This window comes from Nerophis ophidion, linkage group LG17 (genome assembly GCF_033978795.1).
Source record: "Nerophis ophidion isolate RoL-2023_Sa linkage group LG17, RoL_Noph_v1.0, whole genome shotgun sequence".
NCBI lineage: Eukaryota > Metazoa > Chordata > Actinopteri > Syngnathiformes > Syngnathidae > Nerophis > Nerophis ophidion.
Window position 1 is genome coordinate 41,254,751 of NC_084627.1, and position 20,113 is coordinate 41,274,863.

Genomic DNA, 20,113 nt, shown 5'->3' on the forward strand with positions numbered 1-20,113 from the left:
AATCACTTTGTTGTGAAAATGAGCAAAAACCCTTGACATCGCCGTGACCAATACCATAAATCAAGTAATCTAAATAAAGGGATATTTTTGCCTAACCAATTCTGACTCAAGTTGTCAAAAGTCAATGCAATGTTTTAAAGGGGAACATTATCACAATTTCTGAAGGGTTAAAACCAATAAAAATCAGTTCCCAGTGGCTTATTTTATATTTCAAAGTTTTCTCAAAATTTTACCCATCACGCAAAAACGGCTTCAAAGTGCCGGATTTAACCGTCGTTACATCCACCCGTCCATTATCCAGTGACGTCACAGCGTGACCACACAGAAACAAACATGGCGGATAGCACAGAAAGGTATAGCGATATTAGCTCGGATTCAGACTAAGATTTCAGCGCCGTAAGCGATTCAACAGATTACGCATGTATTGAAACGGATGGTTGGAGTGTGGAAAACGAAATTAAAGAATAAACAGAAGCTTTTGAGCCATATCACGACAGACAGCGGCACGGGAAAAAGCCTGTACGAATTCGGCGATCGCCTTCTAACCAACGATTGGTATGTGTTTGTTTGGCATTAAATGTGGGTGGAGGGAAAGGCTGGATGCAAATATAGCTACAAATGAGGCATAATGATGCAATATGTACATACAGCTAGCCTGAATAGCATGTTAGCATCGATTAGCACACTCCATATAAGTCAGTAACATCAACAAAGCTCACCTTTGTGATTTCGTTGACTTTATCGTTGGAAATGCATCTGCTTTGAGTGTCGCAGGATATCCACACATTCTTGCCATCTCTGTCGTAGCATAGTTGTCGTCGGTACAGTGTGCGGAACAAACGAGGGACTTTCGCATCTTTTGACCACTGTTGCAACTTGAACCCGTCTCTGGGTTGTTACACCCTCCGACAACACACCGACGAGGCATGATGTCTCCAAGTTACCGGAAAACGGTCGAAAAAACGGAAAATAACAGAGCTGATTTGACTTGGTGTGTGTAATGTGTTTGTGAAAATGGTGGATCGCTTCACGATGTGACGTCACGGGTGAAAGGTCATCGCTCCGACAGGCCAACGATTAAAAAGGTGTTTAAATCGCCAAATTCACCCTTTTAGAGTTTGGAAATCGGTTAAAAAAAACATATGGTTCTTTTTTCTGCAACATCAAGGTATATATTGACGCTTACATAGGTCTGGTGATAATGTTCCCCTTTAAGGATGTCATAGTGATGGTTTTGAAAATCAGCTTGACATGATTATGATTTTCAAGAGTAGTTTAGGGTGTGTTCTTTATGATCCACAATATATATCAGATCATGATTGACAAACTTGCTAACATGCAGGCTCTTCAGACTGCATGATTGCATAGCAAATGAAACATGAATGAGCATGAAGGTAGAATGAGACAAAGGCGGTTCATAGTAGTGAATAACACACAGGTAGATCAAAGGTGAGACACCATGAAAGCTTTCATCGGTTCATCTGGTCTATGAACTCTGAACCACTCAAATGAATGGATGGCCGAGGCAAAGCAGGAGAGCTGAGGAGAGAATGTGAAGACACTGGGACTTACCGCCAATGCCTGCAACCTCTCCTTGTGGAGCTGAGCCTCCTCGCACGACATCCTGAGAGGGGAAGGCAGGGGAGAGGAGAGGGGAGGTGGGGAGGGTGAAGGGAGAACGAGAGGTGAGAATTGGGGAGAGATGCGCTTCGGAGTGCCAGAGGTTTGGATGTGGAAGTTAGAGTTTGGAGCTAGCAAATCCTCAGGAGTAATCCAAGCAAGAGGCAAAGATCTCATTCACTGGCCATGTGTCTCTTCCCCTCTCTCTTCTGGATCGCCCTCTCTCCTCCCACTTCCCTTCCTCGCTCTTTTTTAGGCAAGAGCCATGTGTGCTTCCACAGCTGGGAGGAGCAGCTGAGGCTGAGGGACGTGACAGCGGCAAGAAGGATCCAGACCAGAGGCAGCACAGGAGGGAGAGAAGGCGTAAACAGAAAGTGGGAAAAGATGACTTGGAGTTTGTGTCTTAAAGGGGAACATTATCACAATTTCAGAAGGGTTAAAAGCAATAAAAATCAGTTCCCAGTAGCTTTTTTTATTTTTCGAAGTTTTTTTCAAAATTTTACCCATCATGGAATTTCCCGAAAAAAGGCTTTAAAGTGCCTAAATTTCCCAATCTGTAAATCCACCCGTCCATTTTCCTGTGACGTCACATAGTGATGCCAATACAAACAAACATTGCGGATAGAACAGAAAGATATAGCGACAATAGCTCGGATTCAGACTCGGATTTCAGCGGCTTAAAGGGGAACATTATCACAATTTCAAAAGGGTTAAATACAATAAAAACCAGTTCCCAGTGGCGTGTTTTATTTTTCAAAGTTTTTTTTAAAATTTTACACCTCCCGGAATATCCCTAAAAAAAGCTTTAAAGTGCCTGACTTTCGCTATCCGTAAATCAACCGTCCATTTCCCTGTGACGTCATACAGGGCTGCCAATACAAACAACATGGCGGTTACCACAGCAAGATATAGCGACATTAGCTCGGATTCAGACTCGGATTTCAGCGGTTTAAGCGATTCAACAGATTACGCATGTGTTGAAACAGATGGTCGGAGTATGGAGGCAGATAGCGAAAACGAAATTGAAGAAGAAACTGAAGCTATTGAGCGAATAGCTATTGACGCTACTCCACCATAGCATGGGTGTACCTAATGAAGTGGCCCATAGCATGGCTGCCTTATTAGCATCGCCGGTCAAATGTGCGGACCAAACGATCAGGACTTTCGCATCTTGTGACACTGGAGCAACTTAAATATGTTGATTGGTAAGTGTTTGTTTCGCATTAAATGTGGGTATCTAGTTTCAAATGTAAATACAGCTAGCGTAAATAGCATGTTAGCATCGATTAGCATAGCATGTTAGCATCGATTAGCTGGCAGTCATGCTGCAACCAAATATGTCTGATTAGCACATAAGTCAACAACATCAACAAAACTCACCTTTGTGATTTCGTTGACTTAATCGTTGCAAATGCACCTGCAGGTTATCCATACATCTCTGTGCCATGTCTGTCTTAGCATCGCTGGTAAAATGTGAAGACACTCTGGCACATTCAATGGGGGTCTGGCTGCTGACACTTTCGCATCTTCGGGCCAGTGGTGCAACTTGAATCCCTCCCTGTTAGTGTTGTTACACCCTCCGACAACACACCGGCGAGGCATGATGTCTCCAAGGTTCCAAAAAATAGTCGAAAAAACGGAAAATAACAGAGCTGAGTTCCGGTGTTTGTAATGTGTTGAAAATGAAAATGGCGGTTGTATTACCTCGGTGACGTCACGTTCTGACGTGATTGCTACAAGACCGATAAACAGAAAGGCGTTTAATTCGCCAAAATTCACCCATTTAGAGTTCGGAAATCGGTTAAAAAAATACATGGTCTTTTTTATGCAACATCAAGGTATATATTGACGCTTATATAGGTTTGGTGATAATGTTTCCTTTTAAGCGATTCGACAGATTACGCATGTATTGAAACGGATGGATGGAGTGTGGAGGCAGGTACCGAAAACGAAATTGAAGAAGAAACTGAAGCTATTGAGCGAATAGCTATTGAAGCTATTCGCTTAATAGCTATAGCTATAGCTATAGCTATTGAAGCTATTCGGCGATCGCCTTCTAACCAACGATTGCATCTTTTGACCACTGGAGCAACTTAAATCCGTCGATTGGTAAGTGTTTGTTTGGCATTAAATGTGGGTGGAGGAAAAGGCTGGATGCAAATATGGCTACAATTATACATACAGTAGAGATGAGCGAATTGGCAATTATATCATCCGCAACCGCATCACCAAAGTCGTCATCCACCCGCCGTCCACCCGAACTAACATTTTATCAGGACCGTACCCGCCCGCCACCCGCCCGCTGAAATACATCAGAGGTCGGCCGCCTTTACCACTCACAGAGTTATTTAAACCTGTTTCACAGAGTGATAAAGACAATTGGAGCCGCTAACGTTCTCGCGACTATCCAATAGCGTTCATCCTGATGACAAGAATATGGGCGTGCTGTGAAGCCATTGCCTTAGACACCTTCAACAACATGTACAAACCGATTGTTGGTCCGGCAACATGTTGTGTGCAGCTTCCGCAATTACACGTACAAGATTGAAAGGCATACTGGGTGATACAGAGTACAGTGATGGTTGTGATATAAACAACTTTAACACTTACTAATATGCGCCACGCTGTGAAGCCACACAATACAAGATTGACAAACACATTTCGGGAGAACATCCTCACAGTAACACAACATAAACGCACCACACTAAATACCCATAATCCTTTGTATCCGTGGTACTTCCTGAATATATTTTACACCCCTGCGCCCCCAACCCCGCCCACCTTACTGACGCATGGGGGGGGGGGGGGGGGTTGCTGCTAGCGGGATGTATAAAATAGTCAGGAAGTGTCATGAATACAAAGGATTCTGGGCATTTATTGTGTTGCGTTTATGTTGTGTTTCTGTGAGGATTTTCTTCCGAAATTTGTTTGCCGTTCTTAATTGTTGTGGCTACACAGCGTGGCGCATATTACTAAGAGTGTTAAAATTGTTTATATCACAACCATTAGTGTACTCTGTGTCACCCAGTATGCCTTGCAGTCGTGTGCGTGTTACCGCGGAAGCCACACACAACATGATGCTGGACTGACAAGCAGATAGATCGTACATGTTGTAGAAGGCGACAAAGCCAATGGCTTCATAGCACGCCCTAATACTTATTATCTGGGTGACTGCCGGCAGCCATTCAAGAGAATAATAGCGTCTCCTATTGTCTTCTTCGCTTTATGACACGGGTCTTAAATGGCTCTTTGAATGGTAAAGGATACCGATCCCAGAACCATGTATATCAAATCTTCCCGGATGGTTCAACCGCCACCCACCCGGATCTAATTAAAATCTATTTTTTCGTCATGTCAACCGCCCAACCCGCGGTTTATCCGTGGACTCTGCGGATGAGACCGCAAACCGCGCATCTCTAACATACAGCTAGCCTAAATAGAATGTTATCATCGATTAACTGGCAGTCATGCCGTGACCAAATATGTCTGATTAGCACATAAGTCAATAACATCAACAAAACTCACCGTTGTGATTTTGTTGACTTTATCGTTAGAAATGCATCTGCTTTGAGTGTCGCAGGATATCCACACATCTCTGTCGTAGCATCGCTATCGTCGGTAAAATGTGCAGAACAAACGAGGGACTTCCGCATCTTTTGACACTGGTGCAACTTGAATCTGTCGATTGGTATGTGTTTGTTTGGCATTAAATGTTGGTGGAGGGAAAGGCTGGATGCAAATATAGCTACAAATGAGGCATAACGATGCAAAATGTACTTATGTAACAGGGTCAATTACGTCTTGTAAATAATGTATTTTCTTATGTTTTATTATTGTTATAATTACACAAAATATTTAAGCTACATGTAAATACCTGATCAGATTTGTCCCTCAGAATCTGCTCACGGATCTTGTTTGCGGTCATTGCTTGGAGTAGGAGTGGGAGTTTGAGTGATATCTGGGTCTTGTCGGAAAGGAAAGCAGATACAAGCTCATCCTGGGTTCTTGGCTCACAGCTCTGGAAAAGTCTTCCTTCTGTGGTGTGTGAAGACATCCAGCACGGCAAGACTGAGCTCAACACGCTTTCCCAAATGATTCACTGCAATTAAAAAGAGACCTTCAAGACCTATAAATTGGAGTTGGACCAAAATATTTGGTTCAAAACGTCCCCAAAAGGTCAACTTTTTGACTTACGCAAAATGCAAGACACCTCAGCTCAGCAAGTATCAATCCATTCATGCTGAGTACTTTTTCTTTGGCTTATACTGCCCAATTTAGGAATTTTTATTGCAATATAAATTGCAGCCTCTTCTGATAACAATAAATGTCACAATATTTTACTTAGTATGGAACTGATGACCTTGACAATTTCCAAAGGGTGTCACAAACGCTCCAAATTGGGTGCTGACGCACGCGGTAAAATGTCATTTTGTCAAAAGTAATATTAATCTACAAACCCCGTTTCCATATGAGTTGGGAAACTGTGTTAGATGTAAATATAAACGGAATACAATGATTTGCAAATCATTTTCAACCCATATTCAGTTGAATATGCTAAAAAGACAACATATTTGATGTTCAAACTGATTAACATTTTTTTGTTGTTGTTGCAAATAATCATTAACTTTACAATTTGATGCCAGCAACATGTGACAAAGAAGTTTGGAAAGGTGGCAATAAATACTGATAAAGTTGAGGAATGCTCATCAAAACTTATATGGAACATCCCACAGGTGTGCAGGCTAATTGGGAACAGGTGGGTGCCATGATTGGGTATAAAAGCAGCTTCCATGAAATGCTAAGTAATTCACAAACAAGGATGGGGTGAGAGTCACCACTTAGTAAGCAAATTTTCGAACCGTTTTAGAACAACATTTCTCAACGAGCTTTTGAGAGAAATGTAGGGATTTTACCATCTACAGTCCGTAAAATCATCAAAAAGTTCAGAGAATCTGGAGAAATCACTGCACGTAAGCGGTGATATTATGGACTTTTGATCCGTCAGGCAGTAGGTACTGCATCAAAAACCAACATTTATGTGTAAAGGATATCACCACATTGGCTCAGGAACACTTCATAATACCACTGTCAGTAACTGCAGTTGGTCGCTTCATCTGTAAGTGCAAGTTAAAACATTACCATGCAGAGCCAAACCCATTATCCTAAAACGCCGCTAGCTTGGCTGGGCCCAAACTCACCTAAGATGGACTGATGCGAAGTGGAAAGGTGTTCTGTGGTCTGACGAGTCCACATTTCAATTTATATTCGGAAACAGAGGATGTGGGTTCCTCCGGAACAAAGAGGAAAATAACCATCTGGATTGTTATAGGCGCAAAGTTCAAAAGCCAGCATCTGTGATGGTATGGGGGTGTATTAGTGCCCAAGGCATGGGTAACTTACACATCTGTGAAAGCACCATTAACGCTGAATGGTCCATACAGGTTTTGGAGCAACATATGTTGTCATGCAAGTACCTTTATCATGGACGCCCCTGCTTATTTCAGCAAGACAAGTGTTACAACAGCGTGGCTTCGTAAAAAAAAAGATTGTGGGTACTTTCCTGGCCCCCCTGCAGTCCAGCCCTGTCTCCCATCGTAAATGTGTGGCGCATTATGAAGCATAAAATACGACAGCGGAGAACGAATAAAGCTTTACATAAAACAAGAATGGGAAAGAATTCCACTTTCAAAGCTTCAATAATTAGTTTCCTCAGTTCCCAAACGTTTATTGAGTGTTGTTAAAAGAAAAGGTGATGTAACACAGTTGTGAAAATGGCCTTTCCCAACTACTTTGGCACATGTTGCAGCCATGAAATTCTAAGTTAATTATTATTATTATGTTTTTACTTCTTACAACACTTGCAACCAAACACACACTTTCTTTTCCTACCCTTCTTGGTATCCCTACACATTGGCTTACCTTATTTACGCTCCCTCTTTGCACAGGAAAACGTCCTTATAAGGACAAATAACAGCCGGTAGACTCTCCCAGGAATACAGAAGCATGTATCTCACACACACACACACACACACACACACACACACACACACACACACACACACACACACACACACACACACACACACACACACAAAAACACACAAACACACACACACACACATACGTGTTTGGGTGACATATGAGGACTTATGACAAAAACGTGACATATGGGGACATGCCTTTCCAATGGTCCTGCAGGCCTGGGAATCAGACGGTTAGTGAACCAGAATTTTAGAAACACAGTGGTCTATTGAGATTTTTGCAACTCTTTTGTTTTTTTCTGAACCTGATTTTTATGGTACATATGAGGACTTGTCAGGTTTAGGTGACAAATGAAGACCAGAGTGTTTAAGATTTCAAGTTTATGTGACATATGACGACCATGACATCACAGAGTGTTTAAGATTTCAGGTTCATGTGACATATGACAACCATGACGTCACAGAGTGTTTAAGATTTCAAGTTTATGTGACATATGATGACCATGACGTCAGAGTGTTTAAGATTTCAGGTTTATGTGACATATGATGACCATGACGTCACAGAGTGTTTAAGATTTCAGGTTCATGTGACATATGATGACCATGACGTCACAGAGTGTTTAAGATTTCAAGTTTGTGAAATATGACAACCATGACGTCACAGAGTGTTTAAGATTTCAGGTTCATGTGACATATGAGGCTAATGACATCAGAGACTTAACAAAACCACCTGAGTTGGTTTAGTTGATGTGTTGTCATTTAAAAAAAAAATCCAAATCCCATGCTACTGTAATCTAAAACCAAGAAGAGTTTAAAAGAAACATGGGTAAAAATGTAATTGTCAACTAAGTGTAACTGAATTGTTTTTGTGGATTTTGTCGCTAAGAATTATCTGGAATAAATACAAAACGCTTGCTGTTTATTTTGCTTTTTTAATTGCTGGTAACATACTCAAACTACCACAGAAGATGTGGGAAAACATTTTTTTTCCCTTTTTTTAATATAATTCTGTTATGGATGTAGTACTTGATGGCAAGCCAATCTCTGTCCTGTAGAGCTACTAGTTCTTTATGGAGGGAGGCTTCACAATCTTTTTTACCTGGTACTTTGTTGCCAGTTACAAAATGCAACATGTGTCATTCAACTCCTTCCACTTCTTCCCCTTTGCAGCTGTCATAAAGGAGACAAAATACAATTTCTTACTGAAGGAAAAATGACTACAACACAGTGAAAAGGTGCAAAACGTAATATAATATTCTAGTAAATGATGTGGATTATTTATTTACCCCGCTTTGGAGTGGACCAAGTGGAAGAAGCTTGAGACATACCCACTTCCAGCGATTTGTCCTGCTGTCAATTGAGAAAGGAAGAATTAGAAAACTGTAAAAGTAAACATTTAACATATTGTGCTTTGTGAAGCAGCGGAGTATATGTGTTGTCTGTCTATTTATGAATAATGCAGACCAGGAGTGTTGGCTGAGTTCTTAACGTTTTCTTTCAGAGCGTGCATATCACAACATACAAGATGCCGTCATGGCGACACAACCTATACCGGGCTACCGCGCATGTTCATCACTCCTGTTGCATGCTGGGTAGGGTAGTTCTTTTTTCCCCTGGCTCATAACATCACAATATAGTACCATGTATATGTGTTCAGTTTATCAAAGCACCAAGCAAACAGATATGGTCATAATTATTTTAAGTCCACTACGCAGAATAAACACAACATTATTAATATTGCTACTACGGATAATTTGATCAAAAATTCCCTAAAACAGCCCACTACCTATAATATAAGTTTTTTAAACATAAGATCCCTGATAAAAAAAAATGTTTCTGTTGTTAGCTCAGAAATTGCCTGTTCAGATGTTATGATTGTGGCTCAGAGATTTGTATGTAGATTATATTTATTTTCCATAACAAACAGGATAACTTAAATACCCTGGCAGTGGCAATAAGCTTAAATGTTTGTATTTACATTTTTTGAGTTGATTTTCATAAAATTTGCTATTTAACTGCTACTGTTTAACAAGGACTGATTTAAATTGTGTTTGCTCAACAAATGTTTTGGCGCTTTTGTTCGTGTGGGAGAATATTCCAATAAAGGTGCACAACACACTACTTTTGAATTCATTATTGGGCTTTGCGTATACAATGCATTTAATCGCGATTAATAAGAGAAATAGTGCGATTAACTTCGATTAAAAATTTTAATCATTGCCCAGCCCTAATATATATACAAACCCCGTTTCCATAAAAGTTGGGAAATTGTGTTAGATGCAAATATAAACTGAATACAATGATTTGCAAATCCTTTTCAACCCATATTCAATTGAAAGCATTACAAAGACAACATATTTGATGTTCAAACTCAAACTTTTTTTTTTTTGCAAATAATAATTAACTTTGAATTTCATGGCTGCAACACGTGCCAAAGTAGTTGGGAAAGGGCATGTTCACCACTGTGTTACATCACATTTTCTTTTAACAACACTCAATAAACGTTTGGGAACTGAGGAAACTAATTGTTGAAGCTTTGAAAGTAGAATTCTTTACCATTCTTGCTTGATGTACAGCTTAAGTTGTCGTGTTTTACGCTTCATAATGCGCTACATATTTTCGATGGGAGACATGTCTGGACTGCAGGCGGGCCAGGAAAGTACCCGCACTCTTTTACTACGAAGACACGCTGTTGTAACACGTGGCTTGGCATTGTTTTGCTGAAATAAGCAGGGGCGTCCATGATAATGTTGCTTGGATGACAACATATGTTGCTCCAAAACCTGTATGGACCATTCAGCATTAATGGTGCCTTCTCAGATGTGTAAGTTACCCATGCTTTGGGCACTAATACACCCCCATACCATCACACATGCTGGCTTTTGAACTTTGCGCCGGATGGTTATTTTCCTCTTTGTTCCGGAGAACACCACGTCCACAATTTCCATATATAATTTGAAATGTGGACTCGTCAGACCACAGAACACTTTTCCACTTTGCATCAGTCCATCTTAGATGAGCTCGGGCCCAGCGAAGCCCGCGGCGTTCCTCTGTGTTGTTGATAAATGGCATTTGCTTTGCATAGTAGAGTTTTAACTTGCATTTACAGATGTAGCGACCAACTGTGGTAACTGACAGTGGTTTTCTGAAGTATTTCTGAGCCCATGTGGTGATATCTTTTACACACTGATGTCGGTTTTTAATGCAGTACATCGCTTACGTGCAGTGATTTCTCCAGATTCTCTGAACCTTTTGATAATTTTACGGACCGTAGATGGTAAAATCCCTAAATTCTTTGCAAAAAAAATGTTTAGCAGTTTTAACATCAAATATGTTGTCTTTGTAGCATATTCAACAGAATTGGGGTTGAAAATTCTTTGCAAATCATTGTATCCTGTTTATATGTACATCTAACACAATTTCCCAACTCATATGGAAACGGGGTTTGAATGTATTTTTATATATATATATAGCCTATTATTTGCGCACTATTTACAAGTTATGTACCAAAAACACGACCACCGAAAAAATACTTTGATCAATGAAAACAGCGCTGCAGAAACCGGCTGTAAACAAGAGGCACTGCATTTTCTGAATTGAAACACTCATTTTAAAGCTTTGACATTAACATTTTAACACACACTAATCTGATTCAGAAAATATGAGGACCTTATATGAAACACACCTAGGTCTTTCTTGGTTCAAACAATATGAGGACATGACGAGTGCTCACATGTAGAATTTATGTTGTTGACTTGTAACATCTCCTGTTTTGCTAAACATGAGTTCCAAACTCCCTACTGACTAACATGGATGTACCCTTACGAAAATGTTGTCATGTAAACTGATCTGTGAGAAATTAAAATTAATAAATGTCTTTCAAAATATAGGTTGGGTCAAATTTAGAGCAGATATAGTAAAAATAGACATGTAATAACCTGTTGGAGGGATGAAGTCGGTTTATGGCTGTCATCTGAATCTAGAGAATGTTGAGATAGAACCTCAAACAGTTGGTTTCTGCAACAAAACACAAAAATATAATGTCATAACTAATTAATTATAACATTCTCACCACTTTTTGTTGATAAAAATCTGAACATACAATGCCAGATAAAGGGTAAAGATTATTACAGGGTTTCAGCTCCTAGACAATTCATTAAGAATGTAACACACACAAAAATCTGGTTCAGAAAATATGAGGACCTGAATTGAGACACTCATTTTAAAGCTTTGACATTAACATTGTAACACACATTTTCTGGTCCAGAAAATATGAGGACCTTATATGAAACACACCTGAGTCTTTCTTGCTTCAAACAATATAAGGACATGACGAGTGCTCACATGTAGAATTTATGTTGTTGACTTGTAACATCTCCTATTTTGCTAAACATGAGTTCTAAACTTTCTACTGACTAACATGGATGTACCCTTGCGAAAAAGTTGTCATATAAACTGATCTGTGAGAGATTAAAATAAATAAATGTCTTTCAAAATATAGGTTGGGTCAAATTTAGAGCAGATATAGTAAAAATAGACATGTAATAACCTGTTGGAGGGATGAAGTCAGTTAATGGCTCACATCTGAATCCGGAGAATGTTGAGATGGAACCTCAACAGTTGGTTTCTGCAACAAAACACAAAAATATAATGTCAGAACTAATTAATTATAACATTATCAGCACTTTTTGTTGATGAAACTCTCAGCATACAATGCCAGATAAATAGTAAAGATTATTACAGAGTTTCAGCTCTTAGACAATTAATTAAGAATATAAAACACACTAAAATCGGGTTCAGAAAATATGAGGACCTGAATTGAGACACTCATTTTAAAGCTTGGACATTAACATTGTAACACACACTAATCTGGTTCAGAAAATATGAGGACCTTATATGAAACACACCTAAGTCTTTCTTGGTTCAAACAATATAAGGACATGACGAGTGGTCACATGTAGAATGTATGTTGTTGACTTGTAACATCTCCTGTTTTGCTAAACATGAGTTCCAAACTCCTTACTGACTAACATGGATGTACCCTTACGAAAAAGTTGTCATATAAACTGATCTGTGAGAGATTAAAATTAATAAATGTCTTTCAAAATATAGGTTGGGTCACATTTAGAGCAGATATAGTAAAAATAGACTTGTAATAACCTGTTGGAGGGATGAAGTCGGTTTATCGCTCACATCTGAATCTGGAGAATGTTGAGATAGAACCCCAACAGTTGGTGTCTGCAACAAAACACAAAAATATAATGTCAGAACTAATTAATTATAACATTAACAACCACTTTTGGTTGATAATATTCTGAGCATATAATTCTACATAAACAGTAAAGATTATTATAGCGTTTTAGCTCTTAGACTATTATTTAAGAATGTAACATTCACTAAAATGTGGTTCAGAAAATATGAGGACCTGGATTGAAACACTCATTTTAAAGCTTTGAATTAAACATTGTAACACACACTAATGTGGTTCAGAAAAATATGAGGACCTTATATGAAACACACTGAAGTCTTTTTTAGTTCAAACAATATGAGTACATGACAAGTGATCACATATAGAATTCATGTTGCTGACCTGTAACATCTCCTGTTTTGCTAAACATGAGTTGTAAATTCCACAGACTAACATGGATGTACGCTTAAAAAATGTTGTCATATAAACTGATCTGTGAGAGGTTAAAAGGATTAAATGTCTTTTGAAGTATAGGTTGTGTCAAGTTTTTAGCAGATATAGGGCAGCACGGTGGAAGAGGGGTTAGTGCATGTGCGTCACAAATCGAAGGTCCTGAGTAGTCCTGAGTTAAATCCTGGGCTTGTGATCTTTCTGTGTGGAGTTTGCATGTTCTCCCCGTGACTGCGTGGGTTCCCTCCGGGTACTCCGGCTTCATCATACCTCCAAAGACATGCACCTGGGGATAGGTTGATTGGCAACACTAAATTGGCCCTAGTGTGTGAATGTGAGTGTAAATGTTGTCTATTTGTGTTGGCCGTGTAATGAGGTGGCGACTTGTCCAGGGTGTACTCCGCCTTCCGCCCGAATGCACCTCAGATAGGCTCAAGCACACCCCGCCAACCCAAAAAAGGGACAGGTAGTAGAAAATGGATGGATGGATGGATAGTAAAATAGTCAAGTAATAACCTGTTGGAGGGATGAAGTCGGTTTATCGCTCACATGAATCTAGAGAATGTTGAGATAGAACATCAACAGTTGGTGTCTGCAACAAAACACATAAAAATAATGTTAGAACTTATTAATTATAACATTATCAGCACTTTTTGTTGTTAACATTATGAGCATATAATGCCAGATAAATAGTAAAGATATTTATAGAGGGTTTCTGTCTCTTGTCCCGCTCATGTCTTGAGATGAACTTCCCTCGGTACTCGACCACAAAAGAACCTTTTTAAATTGATGCAAGAGCAAATACACCATATCCTGATAAAACAGTTTATCAATTAACAATGTTTGGAATATCTGTTTTAAAAAGGAATAATAATAGTCATTACTTGACTAAAAATTCAATTACAAACAGAATTACTCTTTCATAAATGTAAATAATTATTAAATTAAGTACAAACCCCGTTTCCATATGAGTTGGGAAATGGTGTTAGATGTAAATATAAACAGAATACAATTATTTGCAAATCATTTTCAAGCCATATTCAGTTGAATATGCTGCAAAGACAACATATTTGATGTTCACTCTGATAAACATTTTTTTGGTGCAAATAATCATTAACTTTAGAATTTGATGCTAGCAACACGCAACAAACAAGTTGGGAAAGGTGGCAATAAATACTGATAAAGTTAAGAAATGCTCATCAAACACTTATTTGGGACATCCCACAGGTGTGAAGGCTAATTTGGAACAGGTGGGTGCCATGATTGGGTATAAAAACAGCTTCCCAAAAAATGCTCAGTCTTTCACAAACAAGGATGGGGCGAGGTACACCCCTTTGTCCACAACTGCGTGAGCAAATAGTCAAACAGTTTAAGAACAACCTTTCTCAAAGTGACATTGCAAGAAATTTACTGATTTCAACATCTACGCTCCATGATATCATCAAAAGGTTCAGAGAATCTGGAGAAATCACTCCACGTAACCGGCATGTCTGGAAACTAACATTGAATAACCGTGACCTTCGATCCCTCAGACGGCACTGTATCAAAAACCGACATCAATCTCTAAAGGATATCACCACGTGAGTTCAGGAACACTTCAGAAAACCACTGTCAATAAATACAGTTTGTTGCTATATCTGTAAGTGCAAGTTAAAGCTCTATTATGCAAAGCGAAAGCCAATTATCAACATCCAGAAACGCCGCCGGCTTCTCTGGGCCCGAGATCATCTAAGATGGACTGATGCAAAGTGGAAAGGTGTTCTGTGGTCTAACGAGCCCACATTTCAAATTTTTTGGGGAAATATTCGACACCGTTTCATCCGGACCAAAGGGGAAGCGAACCATCCAGACTGTAATCGACGCAAAGTGTAAAAGCCAGCATCTGTGATGGTATGGGGGTGCATTAGTGCCCAAGGCATGGGTAACTTACACATCTGTAAGTTACCCATCTGTTTGGAACAACATTTGCTGCCATTTAAGCGCCAACTTTTTCATGTGCGCCCCTGCTTATTTCAGCAAGACAATGCCAAGCCACATTCAGCACGTGTTCAGCTTCATAAAAAAGAGTGCAGGTACTTTCCTGGCCGGCCTGCAGTCCTATCAAAAATGTGTGGTGCATTATGAAGCGTAAAATACGACAGAGGAGACCCCGGACTGTTGAACGACTGAAGCTCTACATAAAACAAGAATGGGAAAGAATTCCACCTTCCAAGCTTCAACAATTAGTTTCCTCAGTTCAAACGATTATTGAGTGTTGTTGAAAGAAAAGGTGATGTAACACAGTGGTGAACATGCCCTCTCCCAACTACTTTGGCACGTATTGCAGCCATGAAATTCTAAGTTAATTATTATTTGTAAAAAAAATTATTCCGTTTGGATTTACATCTAACACAATTTCCCAACTCATATGGAAACGGGGTTTGTAATTAATGTGTTACTTGAAAAAGAAAAGTTTTAAATATCTAGCATATGCAGTTGAGAGACATTTCATGAGAGCAGAGTGTGTGTGTGCCTTTAAAAAGCTGTGCCTTTTGCCAAGTGACGTGGGACATCAGCGCCCAGACATAGCAAAATAGTTCAGCTGTATTTTTTAGCTTAGCAGTGGCAGTTAAGATAGTTCTGTTGAATGTTTTTGTTTGCGTGTGGATGAGGCCTCTTTCTATTTGATATCGTGTTCGTAATTACTTCCGGGGGTTGCTTTCATTAGTAAAAAGATATTACCTGCACTAACCCTTTTGTGCTTCTAACGCTGTCTTGTTGACATACAATCACATCAAAAGTAGCATGCCAGATTACATAAAACGCATCGTAACAGCGTTGTAGCGTACATAAAAGTTATTAGATTACTCGTTACCGGTAAAAGTAACAGCATTAGTAACATCGTTTTCATATACCGCTGTTATACCATCCATCCATCCATCCATCATCTTCCGCTTTTCCGAGGTGGGGTCGCGGTGGCAGCAGCCTAAGCAGGGAAGCCCAGACTTCCCTCTCCCCAGCCACTTCGTCTAGCTCTTCCCGGGGGATCCCGAGGCGTTCCCAGGCCAGCCGGGAGACATAGTCTTCCCAACGTGTCCTGGGTCTTCCCCGTGGCCTCCTACCGGTTGGACGTGCCCTAAACACCTCCCTAGGGAGGCGTTTGGGTGGCATCCTGACCAGATGGCCGAACCACCTCATCTGGCTCCTCTCCATGTGGAGGAGCAGCGGCTTTACTTTGAGTTCCTCCCGGATGGCAGAGCTTCTCACCCTATCTCTAAGGGAGAGCCCCGCCACACGGCGGAGGAAACTCATTTTGACCGCTTGTACCCGTGATCTTATCCTTTCGGTCATGACCCAAAGCTCATGACCATAGGTGAGGATGGGAACGTAGATCGACCGGTAAATTGAGAGCTTTGCCTTCCGGCTCAGCTCCTTCTTCACCACAACGGATCGATACAACGTCCGCATTACCGAAGACGCCACACCGATCCGCCTGTCGATCTCACGATCCACTCTTCCCCCACTCGTGAACAAGACTCCGAGGGGCCATAGAGGTCGGGTGCATTGTGAGCTGGGCGGCAGCCGAAGGCAGGGCACTTGGCGGTCCAATCCTCGGCTACAGAAGGTAGCTCTTGGGACGTGGAACGCTGTTATTCCAAACACTTCTAATTAAAGCCATATAATACAACCTCTATTAGACAGTAAGGAAATGATCCAAATGAGATGTTGATACAGTTACCATTGATATGTTACATAACAAGACATACCTTTCCAATCATTGATCCACTGGGCCTTAAAACAAGACTTGTCACATCCAGATCAAATAAACTCGGTGGCTTCAGCCTCAGGATTACGTCTCGCTCTTCTTTTGGACACGATGTCTATATCATGTGTTGATGCGCCTAACAAATCCACACATAAAAATGAAAAAAGTCAGTGACACAGAAATAAAACAAAGAACTAAACCTTTCAAAAACTGTTAAATTTAGGCTCAATGCAGACATGAAGCTTCTCAAACAAAGTAGTAATGTAACAATATCAGTAACATGCCAAGTCCACAGTGCTTATCAGCTTGAAATATTTGTATTTGAGAAAAAGTATAAACAATTTGAAGAACTCTAGTCTGTCTTGTTTAAAATTAAGAAAAAGTTTACTAGCATAGTGATCAAGGGTGATGGGTCAAATGCAGAGAATAATTTCACCACACCTAGTGTGTGACAATCACTGCTACATATTATCTTCCATGCAACTTTAAAAAAAAAATGTTAAATGCCTTGGCCTTGGCCCAGAACTGAAATGCTTAATTTAACCTCATAAAATCAAATCTGATTGCAATTAATAACAACAACATTTAACTGTTGATTATAATGAACTATTTTCCTATGTTAAAAAACATTGGTCTATTTAATTACGTTAAACTCCATTTTATGCTCACCTGATTCAACCATGCTGCTGAAGACTGTCAAAGATGGTTTGTGGCCAAGATAGATGTCCCCCTCCGGTGATGCAGGTCCCGGAAGTGATGTTCACTGAGCGCTCTGTTGTGCTCAAAATCGTGTGTGAAGTTTTGTATTTCGATTATAAATGGTCCTTTTGGAAAACCCTTTTTATATATATATTCAATATTAAGTGTGATACATGAGCTGTATAACTTCCATGATGAAAATAGTTAACTAGTGATTTAGCCCTCTGTTAGGAGCAGACATCGTCCAGCGGCCAATCAGGCGGCGCCTAACTGAAAATTGGACCAATCAGACGCCGAGACTCTTCAGAGTGGGCGGAAGTAACCATCTTGAACACCATGTAAAGTGAATACCTCCAAAAACAATCCCCATATTAATCCTAAATTTGCCCCAAAGATAAAAATACCCAAATAATGTGCTATTGTAACCATTTGAAAATATTAAATACTGTGTGTAGTTTGAGTTGCATTTGAATTATTGCCTTTGTCTCAATCAAGGTTGAAGGTTTTTTTTTTTTATGCAAAAACCTACATTTCAGGCACATTTAAAGCAATTATTGTGCGGCATTGTATTTTAGTCAACAGAATAGCAAAAAGTCCAATACATACAGTAAAATACTGAATCAAACAAATTAAATCATCACCATAATCCCTTTATTACTAATTGTCTAGCCCAAATCCTCTCCAGATAAACCAAATTAATAGATAAAACTAACACTAAAAAGGATGAGATCATCAGATCAGTTGAAAATGTGTTGTTATTTGATTCAGAATTCAAGAGTATGTTTATTGCTGTAATGGTTAGATGTTTTTCAAAATGTTGGAGTGTGTGAGTTTCTGACCCACATGACATATGAGGACATATGACATATGAGGACAAGTGTGTGTGTGTGTGTGTGTCATAATAGCAAAGATGGCCACTAGGGGCAAAATCGAAGGTGAGCAAAAAAATTAAACACACTTTCACACACTTTTTCTGAAAATTTGACAAATGAAGACTTCAGAGATTTTTGGTCTGGGAACATGCTGGGAGGGTCTAGAACACGATAGCATTGCGGGAAATATGGGGACATGGAAAATGTCCCCATATTTCAACAGGTCCTCATATGTAAGGTGAAATTTCATAAAAATGTCCCCATATGTCACTTTGACAAACGCACACACACACACACAGACATAACAAGCACTGCTGAGAGAAAAACAAGGTCATAACTGAGCGTAGAGTTCCAACTGGGCAAATGTTCAGTATTAATAAATCAAAAACTCGCACGAGGACTCCGTTTCCACTGGACATCAAGTCTGGGTTTTTGCCCCCCAGTGACACAAACCAGATATATGTGTCTAAACGCTCCAAAGTGCTTCAAATCTGATCTTTTTACATCACATTTTGAATCAGATTTTTGCAAATGTGACTGCAGAGTAAAGGAGCTGAATGTCAGCTGATTAGGACTTGTACCTCATCTTGGGCGGAGCTACGGCATTGCATCACTTCCTTTGTGCGAATCTCTTCTTCCTTCTCCTAAACATGCCTACTTCCACCACCTGCCTTCTTCCACCTGCCTACTTCCACCTGCCTACTTCCACCACCTTCCTACTTCCACCTGCCTACTTCCACCTGCCTACTTCCACCACCTTCCTACTTCCACCTGCCTACTTCCACCTGCCTACTTCCACCACCTGCCTACTTCCAGCTGCCTACTTCCACCTGCCTACTTCCACCACCTGCCTACTTCCACCTGCCTACTTCCACCACCTTCCTACTTCCACCTGCCTACTTCCACCATCTGCCTACTTCCACCTGCCTACTTCCACCACCTGCCTACTTCCACCACCTTTCTACTTCCACCTGCCTACTTCCACCTTCCTACTTCCACCACCTGCCTACTTCCACCTTCCTACTTTCATCTGCCTACTTCCACCTGCCTACTTCCACCACCTTCCTACTTCCACCTGCCTACTTCCACCACCTGCCTACTTCCACCTGCCTACTTCCACCACCTTCTTACTTCCACCTGCCTACTTCCACCACCTGCCTACTTCCACCTGCCTACTTCCACCACCTGCTTACTTCCACCACCTTTCTACTTCCACCTGCCTACTTCCACCTTCCTACTTCCACCACCTGCCTACCACCACCTTCCTACTTCCACCTGCCTACTTCCACCTTCCTACTTCCACCTGTCTACTTCCACCTTCCTACTTCCACCTGCCTACTTCCACCTTCCTACTCCCACTACCTGCCTACTTCCACCTGCCTACTTCCACCTTCCTACTTCCACCTGCCTACTTCCACCTTCCTACTTCCACCTGCCTACTTCCACCTTCCTACTCCTACTACCTGCCTACTTCCACCTGCCTACTTCCACCTGCCTACTTCCACATGCCTACTTCCACCTTCCTACGTCCACCTGCCTACTTCCAACACCTGCCTAC

At 40.5% G+C, this 20,113-nt stretch overlaps 1 protein-coding gene and 1 long non-coding RNA gene across 6 annotated transcripts in view; both read right to left on the reverse strand.

Annotated features, from left to right (window-relative positions):
* LOC133536444 (PALM2-AKAP2 fusion protein) overlaps positions 1-20,113 on the reverse strand; it is a 225,984-nt gene that overhangs the window by 193,115 nt on the left and 12,756 nt on the right. For 2 of the 5 annotated variants that reach the window (XM_061876969.1, XM_061876968.1), the window contains exon 1: positions 1,573-1,883. In XM_061876969.1, coding sequence (XP_061732953.1) covers positions 1,573-1,797 — 225 coding nt within the window. In that variant the 5' untranslated portion in view covers positions 1,798-1,883. Of the gene's footprint in view, positions 1-1,572; positions 1,884-20,113 lie in introns of those variants that run through there. The other 3 variants (XM_061876971.1, XM_061876970.1, XM_061876972.1) reach the window with 3 other exon arrangements.
* LOC133536448 (uncharacterized) lies at positions 11,467-18,238 on the reverse strand. Its single transcript, XR_009802466.1, has 6 exons — positions 17,654-18,238; positions 16,986-17,120; positions 13,756-13,831; positions 12,762-12,839; positions 12,151-12,228; positions 11,467-11,618 (listed from the first exon to the last, which is right to left on the reverse strand). It is a non-coding gene; the product is annotated as an uncharacterized LOC133536448 (long non-coding RNA).